Genomic DNA, 10,612 nt, shown 5'->3' with positions numbered 1-10,612 from the left:
TTTACTCAAATTGATATTTAAAAAAAAAAAGTTTAGTGTTCTCTAAACATTACTCTCAGACATAGCATTTTTTAAAATTACTGTGACTCCTTAAGAAAGAACTAATCTTTAAACATATTTCTATTTTATAAGAAAAAATACCTGAAACAAAACCTATTGTTCTAACATGCAAAGTTAGTTATTTTGATATGTAGTCTTAAACTTTTCTGCATATTGAATGTCACGTAGTTTCAAAACTCTGGTTTGCACATAAAGTATACAATAAAAGTACAATATAAATAAAATAGTTTATTACAAGTATTTTAAGAGCTCTACAATACACTTTCAAAACATTTTATACAGTATTCTGTCTTTCAATATGAAACAATTCATGGAGGGAGAAAAAAATCTCAATATATAACTACAGTCATTATTAACATACTGAATTCATCTGTCATACAAAAATCATAGTAACTACAGACTGTTTCTGAGTATCTTTCCTGGTTTTATTCTCTCTGAAAATGGGAAAGAATAACATGTACAATGGAAAGAATACATGTGAAAATAAAATAAAAACTCCCTTTACTTCATTTATACCAAATAGTACAAAGCTCATGCCACAGCAAAACCTAGAAAATAACTTCAAAAATTTAAAAAAAAAAAAAAAATCAAAACCATTTTTATCTATTTAAATAGTAAAAAGAATGCCATGTATCTTACAGACATGTTAATTTAGAAATAGGATTAAAAACTTCAGGTTTCAACTATTCAGAAGTTGCATAACAAAGCAGAATATCCGAAAAGGTAGTTTTCGCAGAGGGGAAAATAAAAAAAGAAACAAACTTCATTCTTGTTCTGAATAAAGCTCCACTGCACTTACACTGTTTGCCAGTGCCACAGGCACAATGGGCAAAGCTCTCTACTTACCAGAAAGTATAACTACAGATTCTATTAATACAAAATTGGAATTACTTAATTTGAGCTAAAAGTCATTTTCAGTCTCTTATATTTAATGTAACGAGAACATGAATTCCCGACAAAACTGCTCATCTGAGTTATTATCACATCTTAGAGAACATTTCTTTTACTGGTGCAATATGTACACTGCAAGGAAAGGAGACTGGAACAGATAGTAAGCCCATTTGTAATATTAATGATAATTTCTTGTCCTCTTTTCTTGCAGAAAAATAGTTCAGTATTGTATGAATTGGCCAAAAAAAGCTAGAAAAGGCAAGGGATATACAAAGAAGTGGAGATAATGAAGTGGTGAAATGGATTAATTGATTATAAACCCTGCTATTTTAGCATTGCCTACTTATATTTTATCATAAAAAGGAAAAAGATCTAATTCCTCATCCATAGATCGCCAAGCACATTACGAAGCAGTTAAATTTTTTCTATTAACTGTTCTATAATGTCACATCAACATTTTTTCTCATTAAGCTTTTTCCCCTTTTTCTTTCTTCTTTCTTGCATCTTTTATCTAAAAATAACCTTTTTTTTTTTTAAAGTATGAAATAAATACAGCAAGTGTCCTTTGTTTGCAACATATACGGAGCCAGAAGAAAGTAAAAGGACTGCTTTTTCTGTATTCTGGAAATTACCTTTTTATCTTTACTTGTCTGATAGCTATCATTGGACAGCATAACATCAAAATACTATATGGGAAAAGGTATAACTTAAAATATCTGATTCATGGAGCACTGCAGATTGCTGCAACACTATTAATACAGTAAGAATGTGTATTTATAAATTAATTTAGGAAAAGAAATGCAAAGTGGCTTTTTTGTTATATTTTTTTATTTTAAACATCTTCTCACATTCATCACAAATTATATCAAGTAGACAGTTCTGAAGACAGTAAATTAACTCTTCACCAGGTCATCTCCATAACAGAAAAAGATAGTGCCCTTCAGTCAATTGTTCAGTCTAACATAAGCCTTTTAATAATTATGCAACCAAAAATTTTAATATATCATTTCATAGGGCATTATCCAGTTTTGATAAAAACAATATATTCTGCAGTTGTTGCTCAGTGGAACTCAGCTTTAAGCTCTCTTTAAAGTGAATAAGGTGATGTCTTTTCAAATGTGGGGCCTGTCTGAAACTTTTACCACAAACTAAACATTCAAATGGCTTCTGTCCAGCATGCATTAGGTAGTGTCTTTCAAGCTTAGAAGGTGATTTAAAAGTTTTAAAGCAGATACTGCATTGATACAATTTGTTAACAACTTCACTTTTTTCTATACCTTTGGAAAAATCATGCCAATAGCTGTAACAGCTTTGCTCCGTTTCCAGCAATTTACTACACAAATACGGCTGTGTGTTTCTACTGCTGGTGTCAAGAACAAAGTCCCCTGACTCAATTTCAACTTTGATTTCAGCTGCTTGGTTTGACTGAATCAGCTCAAATTCTTGAAAGCCAGATGCCTGTGAAGGTGTTTGAGAATAACCCGAATAACCCACAGGCTGAGAAGACTTAAATTCAGTGTGATCTCCCTGATGATTGAAAAGTTTGTTCAGGTTTTCAAATTCTACCTGGCAAACGGGGCTTTTATAGGGTCTCTTTTCAGTATGGGTGAGCTGATGTCTTTTTAAGTGAGCTGACTGTCTAAATGTCTTCCCACAAACATTACAGCCAAAGGGCTTCTGTCCCGTGTGTATAAGATAATGTCTTTGAAGTTTGGATGAAGACGGAAAGATTTTTTCACATCTGTCACATTTACACACTTTGTGTCTGTTATGTATATTTTTAGCAGAAGCTGAAAAAGCACAGTGAAGTGCTTCTGAATTATCAAAGAAACCATCATCTGATGAACCATAAAAAGCGTCATCTTTATTATGCAGTGAATCATCGATGTTTAACATGCTTTCACCAGTAAGCATACCTTTTAAATTAATTCCGAAGTCGTGAGGTTGCAGGTGCTCTTGCCAAGGTAATGGCACAGCAAACGTTCTTTTCATCCGATTACTAAGTGCCTTGTGCATGTCAAGCTTGCTATGGCAATCCTTGAAAGGTTTAGGGGAAGCATGCTGATCAGAACGCTGATCTCTAGCTGCAACCAGGTCAGGACTTTTAAAGTGACCTGATTTTATTTTTTTTCTGTCAGTCAGAGAAAAATCTGTTGCCTTTCCTCCAGTACCCTTCAGCTTCATCAGGATCTTATTTTTCATGCTGACTGTGTGGCTGCATGCTGTTGTACCATTATCTGAACTTTTGCCATCTCTCAGATAACAACATTTGTGCAGATTTAGAACCTGCTCCGTTTCAAAACACTGCTCACATGCTGGGCACTGAAAGGGTACAATATAAATCGAGTGAACATCATGTGGGTCATTCTCCTGTGATTCGTAAGTGTCAGCATTCTCAAAACTATCCCTCTTTCCTTCCAACAGGTTCTGTCGTCTGGGATATTTAAGAGTCTTTGTTTTATATAAAATATTGGGGAAAGTCTTATTTCTGGCATGGAGCTGTTTGTGCTTCATGAGTTTGCTCTGTATTTTAAACCCCTTCTGACAAAAGCAGCACTGAAAAGGCCTTTCTTCCGTGTGTGTGAGCTGATGGATTTTCAAGTGTGTTGACTGTCTGAAAGATTTACCGCATGAAGAACACTTAAAAGGTTTCTGGCCAGTGTGAATAAGGAAGTGTCTTTCTAGCTTAGATCTTGATGGAAACGTCTTGTTACATGATTCACAAGCATGAGTTTTCTTTCTCCTTCTGGCACCATGTAGATGATCTGCCTTCAGGCACTGATGCAGCATCCACCTCTCTTCAGTTGTAAAAGATTTCCAGCACATAGAACATCGAAATACACCATAAGTGACCCTGTCTTGCTCAAAATTCACAGAGTTTTCTGCTTGCTTGGTATCATTCTGATAATTTTCATTATGAAGCTGCTGATGCTTTAAGAAAGTGATTAAGTTTTTGAAGTTTCTATGACAAACAATACATTTAAATGGCAGATTATGGGTTAACTGATGCCTCTCCAGGTGGACTAACTGCCTAAATGTTTTATGGCATACATGACATTCAAATGGCTTTTGACCAGTATGTATCAGATAATGCCTAGCTAATTTGGATGGAGTTTCAAACTGTTTATAGCAAATGTCACAAATATATGGCTTTTTCTTGGGTATCCTGTCAGCTGTTACACACTGCTGAACTTTTAACATTTTTAAAAAGCAATTACACCTTGCCTACTGTTAGTTTCTTCAGATAGGTATTTCAAGTGAAATCATCAATTGCACACTAAGATGGAAGGCTGTAGAAGCAGCAAATTTTCTCAGGACAGATATTCTTAAATCCCACAGGTCCCTAAAATAAGAAAGAGAGTATTATTTTAGCCTATATTAATACATAATTGCCTAAAATTCTCTCGTTTTCTACATAAGAGACCAAAAGCATCTAGACTAGAATACTCCTGATTTAACTTAGCTTAAAATGCTTTCCTCATAACAGAGTAATCACTCATTATGTTACATGATACAGAAAAACTAGACTACTGTCCAGAAGAAACAAATAAGTTTAAGTCATCTGTGCTGTAATGCAGATATCGTTTAGTCCTGCATGTTACTTCCAAATAATATACAGTTCAGCTACATTATGATATTTAGGTTATATACAAATAAAGCATATTCTTAAAAAAAAAAAACACACACACACAAAAACTTACTGTAATAAATTTTTCCCCTACAGCAGTAATTCTAACTCCCAGATGTAATATTTAGGAGGATGAGAGAAAGAGCTAAGAACTAGGGATTCTTGGGCTTCAGAAATAAAAATTAAATGAATGCAGTGTTAGTGAGAAGTAAAAATTAACACATTGAAACTAAGTCCAAAGTTACTGTTCACATTTCTGCATCGTATCAACTGTTTCCAGAAGAAACAGTAGTGTAATCATTTTTGCTTTATCTCAAAATGACAAACACCAGAACCAGTCAGCAAGAGCAACACACTAACCATAAACTGCGACCAGAACAAGGATACTCCCCAAAACAAGGATGAACACAGGCTATGTTTGCTATCTCACCGCAGAGCTAGAATATCAGAGTTGCGATACCTAACCGTGCGTATACTCTGAAGTCATCATAAATACAGAGGTCATTATCATAATTCATCATAATGAATATTTTAGTCTAAACCAAAATCATGAAATAGTCAGTTTTAATTTTCCTTGAATTTTCAACAGACAAAACACACTTGGCCAAGCTACTGTGTCTCAGCTAAGGCATAATGACTTGCAAACAAGAAACAATAACTTTGCAAGTACAAGAGTGCATGAAAAGTTATCAAAATATTCATAGGAACAGCTAGAAAGGACCTCAAGCAACCATTTAGTCCAAGTCTTCCACTGTGAAGCCAACTCATGTCTAGACAGCCTCCAAAGTGGTCTTAACTTCCGCTGGAGGAGGTTCCTTAACCTCAGCAGGGTTCCTGCTCCAGTGCATCACCCTCTCACAAAGCTTTTCCTTGCACTTAGCTGAGCCTTTCTTGACTACAAAGTTATTTTCATTGTCCTTCCCCTGTGAGCCTGGAAAATAACTAAAAAGTGTTCTCTGTCTCAACTTTATGTATTCAAAATCTCCTTTCTCTCCTCTTTTTTTAACTAGGATTGCTAAGTATTGCTTTAGTATTGCTAAGTATCGCTTTAACTAAGTATTGCTTTTAGGTCCACTCAAAAGGAAAAAAAAAGAACTGATTGGCCTTTTTAATCATCTCTGGACTAATTTCAATTGGTCACATCCTTCCTAAATTGCAGCATCTAAAACAGATTAAGTATTACAGTCCACAAGAGTAGTAAGAACAACAGACTGAAAATACCTCTATGGTACTACCTATATCCCCTTATAAAAAAGAAAAGGGATGGAGGGAGCAAATTTTAAAGCAACAGCATAATAGTTAGGACTTGTAATAACTTTGAGATACACAACACATTTCTACTAACTATCATTTGTGGTATTTTGATACTACAACTCACAAGTTGTATATTCTTTCTACATATCAGCAGAATAAAAATTAATTTATTCAGTGTCTCTAAAAGCCCTGTCTCTTCACAAAGAGTTAATGTCCCTAGTTTTTAAAAATTCAGAAATATCTGAAAAGTTCATTCAAAGTCATTGCAAAGAATAAAAGCCTACTGCAATTTAAAGTAAGTTACAATGAGATTCAAGACACATGCACAAAAGACTTAAGATATCTGGTGAATCAAGGTTTTTCTTAAGCTTAATGGAAAAAAACCTGCTCATCTGGTAGGATCATTCCACCTCTAATAGATGTGTTCCTATATAATTGTGGGCCTTATTAAATACCTTTTGGATGTACGCTTTAGATGCAGTTGTCACTACACTGAGGAGTTACCTAATCTCACTGAAATCATTCAGGATAGGACTTATCAATGCTATGAAGCAGTTGAGAAAGTCAACTCTTCCTTTCCTAGTCTCCTTCCCTGTAGAATTTTAACAGCTACTCAGTTTCAGTCTTCTTTTGAAGATGCAAGAAAACACATCACTCTTAGGAGACCCCCTTTTCCTCCCAGTTGTTGTCACATCACGTGAAGGCAAGGAGTTTAGAGAGAGTAAGTGTGTGATACCAAATGCTTTCTAGTTTGTGCTACCATGAAGCTAGAGACAGGTAGGCTGAGAAAAGGCGAAAAGCTTCTCTGCTACACTGGAAGTTTCTGTACAGCTCTAGACAGCCTCCATTAGCAGGGAAGGAAAACCTCCTGAGAAAGAACTGTAAAGACTGATGAATTTTAGTTAACCTACTGTCATACAGATCTAATTTACACATCAGGAAAGTGCTCAAACAGTATAGTGACATGCAAAGAAAAAACGTCCGAAGTAAGAGACAGCTGTGGCATATTACCCAAGGGATTTTGTATTTAGCTTATAGATTTTTTAAAGATTCTATCTGGTGAATGAGGAAAATGCTCTGTAGTACAAGGTGTCAAAAGCAGAGTAGAGCTTCTTGCTGTGGTCTTCTTGCCCTGTGAAAGACTAAGGGCTCAGATGAGGTAAACTTAGGGGATGCAGGGGAAGGAGAAAGGAGCTAAGATGGGCATTACTGTGTGGCCCAAATATATTTTCAAATCCTATTTACTAAGGACAGACTTCTCCACATCTATTTCAGGGTGCTCTGTGCCTTGCACATCTAAGGAACAAATATGCTGCTGCTAAAGATCAAAGACAAGCTTGGAATATTGTCTACTGCCAGCTTTGGAAGTACACAGGCTTGTCCTAGTTAGAGTCAGAAAATGTACTTCTCTCTGTGATAAGGATTTAGTTTGTGGCATAGGTCAAATTTAATATTAAATTGACACTACTTTTCATCTTGGCTGCATGGCGATGCAGAAAAATAGAGTCAAGATGTAGGCCATTGAAGATCCACAGAGGACCCTCCTAAGTCTAGTATTATTTAATGATTAAGTAAATATTACATTTATTAATATTACAGATAGCAGCAAGCTGCAACAAAATGAAAACACGATGGAAGAAAATTCTGAATTCTAATCCTGTCTTTACTAATCAGAGAAGGCTTTAAAAAAAACCAAAACCAAAAAAAAACCCCAAAACAAACAAACCAACCAACAAAAAAAAAAACAAACACAAAACAGGAAGGGAACTTTAATAAGAAGAAATGCAAGCTTTTCTATTTAGTCAGGAATAATCAACTGGAAGGGCAACAACTTACTAGGTTATAGTTGTGCAGAAAAGACCTGGAGTCTAAGTTGGAACAGAAGCTGAATATGCCAACAGCATGCCATCCATACCAGGATGCGTAAACAGCAGTAAAGTTTTGATAGCACATAAATCTTCCATACTACTCACTACTATTTAGAATTCAGCTGCAGTACTCTGTCCAGTTTTGAATACTGCCCTTCAGATTGAGTCAAGTATATGAGCTAATTGGAATGAGTCCAGAGAAGAGGATCAAGAATGATCAGAGCTTAAATGCACAATATACAGCAAAAGATTAAAGTAACTGGGAATATTTAAGTTAAAATAGAGAAGACCTGATTAAAGAGAACAAAAACAACCCCAAAACAAAACCAAACATAAGAGAGCTAGCTTTAAAGAAAACTGAAATAAGCTGTTCCTCAAGCCATTTATAGTTGTGACTAGAAATTGATTCAAATTATAGCAGAGAGGATGCAAGTACATTATTGCCCTTACAGCTGCAAAGTTTTTCTTAATGAGCATACAAATAAGTTGTGTGGGGAGATCGCTCTGCCTCCAACACTGGAGGTCTCCAAAAAAGGTTGTACAAACATCTCTCAAATTCCCACACCCTTATAGTTGACCCTACACAAGATGAATATTCTGGCTTGTTTTCCTATGACTCGTTAATATAATTCAAAACAAACCAGTTAAGAATTGAAAATTCAATGTATTTCCAAGTTTGCCGCTGAAGAATTCTTCCGCATTGTTATTAGTATATCATCAGAACCTTGAGATAAGCTAGTGCTTATGGCTTTCCTGACACAATTACAAGGAAATTAATTATAATAATAAATGTGTGAAGAAACATAAGATGCCTCTTGTAACATTAACTACAAAACAGACAAGTGAAAATCTAGCTGCTGGTTTATGAAACACATAGCATGCAACAGAGCTGGGAATCCGAGCACTGAGACAAACACACTGCACGCTGGATTTCCTCACCAGCTTTCCCTAGGGAAAAGTCTACGTTGCTGCGATGGGGGAACAAATTTCACCAGAAATGTAACCTACACCTGTAGTTACACAGAAACCAACATCATGCATTACAGCTCCTCAAACCTAACACCTCTCATTCGCTCCCATTTTCCGTATATGTTTCAAAACATTTTCTGAAGCAAAACGAAATAAAAGATATACGACGATGAAGCGGGGCTGGTTTAAGAACAAAGCTAAGTTCTGCTGAAGGGGCCCGACACCCCCGGGACCGGGACTGGGACCGGGACTGGGCCCGGGACCGGGACTGGGCCCGACACCCCCACCACACCCCCCCCACGCCCCCCGGCAGGACACACTTAAATCCAGTTAAAAACTTAAAAGCAATTAGTGAGGCGGCTCTTACAGAAAGCAGACCGCGAACAGGAGGCACACAACCGCGGGCGGCTTCCCCACAGCAGAAAGCGGGCTCCCTGCTGGGGCCGCGCCGGCCCGGCCCGCGGCCGCCCGCCCCCGCCGCGGCTCTCCAGCGCGCAGTGCCACCCCGCCCGCCGGCCAGGCGGGCCCGGCGATGCCCAGGGACTCTGCCCCGACGCGCTGCACGGGCGGCCGGCAGGGCAGGGCAGGGCAGGGCAGCGCCGCGCCGGGGCCGGCCCAGCGCCCCGGGGCCGCGGCGGAGCCCGCAGCGGTGCTGACCGGCGGCCGAGGGGAAGGGCGGCAAGAGGGGAGCGGGGGCGAAGGAGGGCGCGACCTGGAGAAGCAGCTACCGCACCTCCACCTTCCTCATCCCTCCCGGGGTTGCTGCCGCCTAAACTCTTCCCCCCGGATGGCACCGAGACGCCGGGAAACCCGGGCCGGAGCTTTCCGTTCCTCCGCGCAATGCGGCCCCGCCTTCCGCGGGCCGGGCTGCGGCCAGGCCGGGGCTGGGGCCGGGCCGAGGGGCGGGGAAGGATCCCCTCCACCTTACTGCTCTCCGGGCACAAAATGCCCCCGTCTCTGCTGATGAATTCTTGGTGACATGTTGCTTCCTACAAATAAGACATAGTTTCTGCCTCAGCATACTAAAAGCAAATAACCGATTCCCGGTGGTTGTGGGGTTTGCAACTAAGGCATGGCGGCGGAGTTACCCTGCTGCGTGATAAACGCACCATACGGCCAAACCCTGCGGCCTAAAAGGCTGGGAAGCGGTGCCTGGAAGGGAAGGAGGAAAGAGACGTTTCATGGGAAGTCTAAAAAGCCCGTCGATAACGTGTGCACGCAAAAGTAAGGGTTTTGCAGAGTTTTGCCTCCTTTGCCCCCCTCCTCATGGGCTGAAGGATGGATGGGGGTCCCTGCGGTAGCTGGAGCCCCCTCAGTGAGCGCAGCTTGGCTGAGGTTACCGCAGAGGAACACCAGGCAAAGGACTGAAAACATCCAGAAAAAGATAAAAACTGCTTACGATTGAGTCCTGCGTCCAGCTCTGGGGTCCCCAGCACAAGAAAGACGTGGACTTGTTAAGAGTGGGTCCAGAGGAGGCCACAAAGATGATCAGCGGGCTGGAACACCTCTCCTATGAGGAAAGGCTGAGGGAGTTGGGGTTGTTCAGCCTGGAGAAGAGAAGGCTCCGGGGAGACCTCATTGCGGCCTTTCCATACTTGAAGGGGGCTTATAAGAAAGATGGGGACAGACTTGTTACCAAGGCCCATAGTGACAGGATAAGGGGTAATGGTTTTAAACTGAAAGAGGGTAGATTTAGACCAGACATAAGGAAGAAATATTTTACAATGAGGGTGGTGAGACTGGAACAGGTTGCCCAGAGAAGCTGTGGATGCCCCATCACTGGAAGTGTTTAAGGTCAGGTTGGACAGGGCTTTGAGCAACCTTATCTAGTGAAAGAGAACCCTGCCCACAGCAGGGGGTTGGACTAGGTGGTCTTCAAAGGTCCCTGCCAACCAAAACCACTCTGTGACTCTACCTCATAAAAGAGCATGCAGATGGCAGA

At 39.7% G+C, this 10,612-nt stretch overlaps 1 protein-coding gene across 4 annotated transcripts; it reads right to left on the bottom strand.

Annotated features, from left to right (window-relative positions):
- Positions 1 to 749: 749 nt before the first annotated feature.
- On the bottom strand, positions 750 to 9,502 carry ZNF770 (zinc finger protein 770). Of its 4 annotated transcripts, XM_072865857.1 has the most exons (3): positions 9,038 to 9,502; positions 4,172 to 4,294; positions 750 to 3,749 (listed from the first exon to the last, which is right to left on the bottom strand). In XM_072865857.1, the coding sequence occupies exon 3, from the start codon at positions 3,739 to 3,741 to the stop codon at positions 1,960 to 1,962; it is 1,782 nt and encodes a 593-aa protein (XP_072721958.1). In that variant the 5' UTR covers positions 3,742 to 3,749; positions 4,172 to 4,294; positions 9,038 to 9,502; the 3' UTR covers positions 750 to 1,959. The 4 variants fall into 4 exon arrangements, with proteins under 4 accessions (XP_072721958.1, XP_072721955.1, XP_072721957.1 ...); XM_072865854.1 differs by having other exon boundaries at positions 750 to 4,294; XM_072865856.1 differs by having other exon boundaries at positions 750 to 4,294; positions 9,404 to 9,498.
- Between the last annotated feature and the right edge of the window lie 1,110 nt (positions 9,503 to 10,612).

Source organism: Ciconia boyciana, chromosome 6 (assembly GCF_034638445.1).
Source record: "Ciconia boyciana chromosome 6, ASM3463844v1, whole genome shotgun sequence".
Lineage (NCBI taxonomy): Eukaryota > Metazoa > Chordata > Aves > Ciconiiformes > Ciconiidae > Ciconia > Ciconia boyciana.
The sequence above is the reverse complement of the archived record's forward strand: the minus strand, read 5'-3'. Positions and strand labels throughout refer to the sequence as shown.

What these genes read in the sequence shown, in the direction of transcription:
- ZNF770 (XM_072865854.1), bottom strand. Translation starts at nt 4,152, where the DNA reads ATGTTAAAAGTTCAGCAGTGTGTAACAGCTGACAGGATACCCAAGAAA.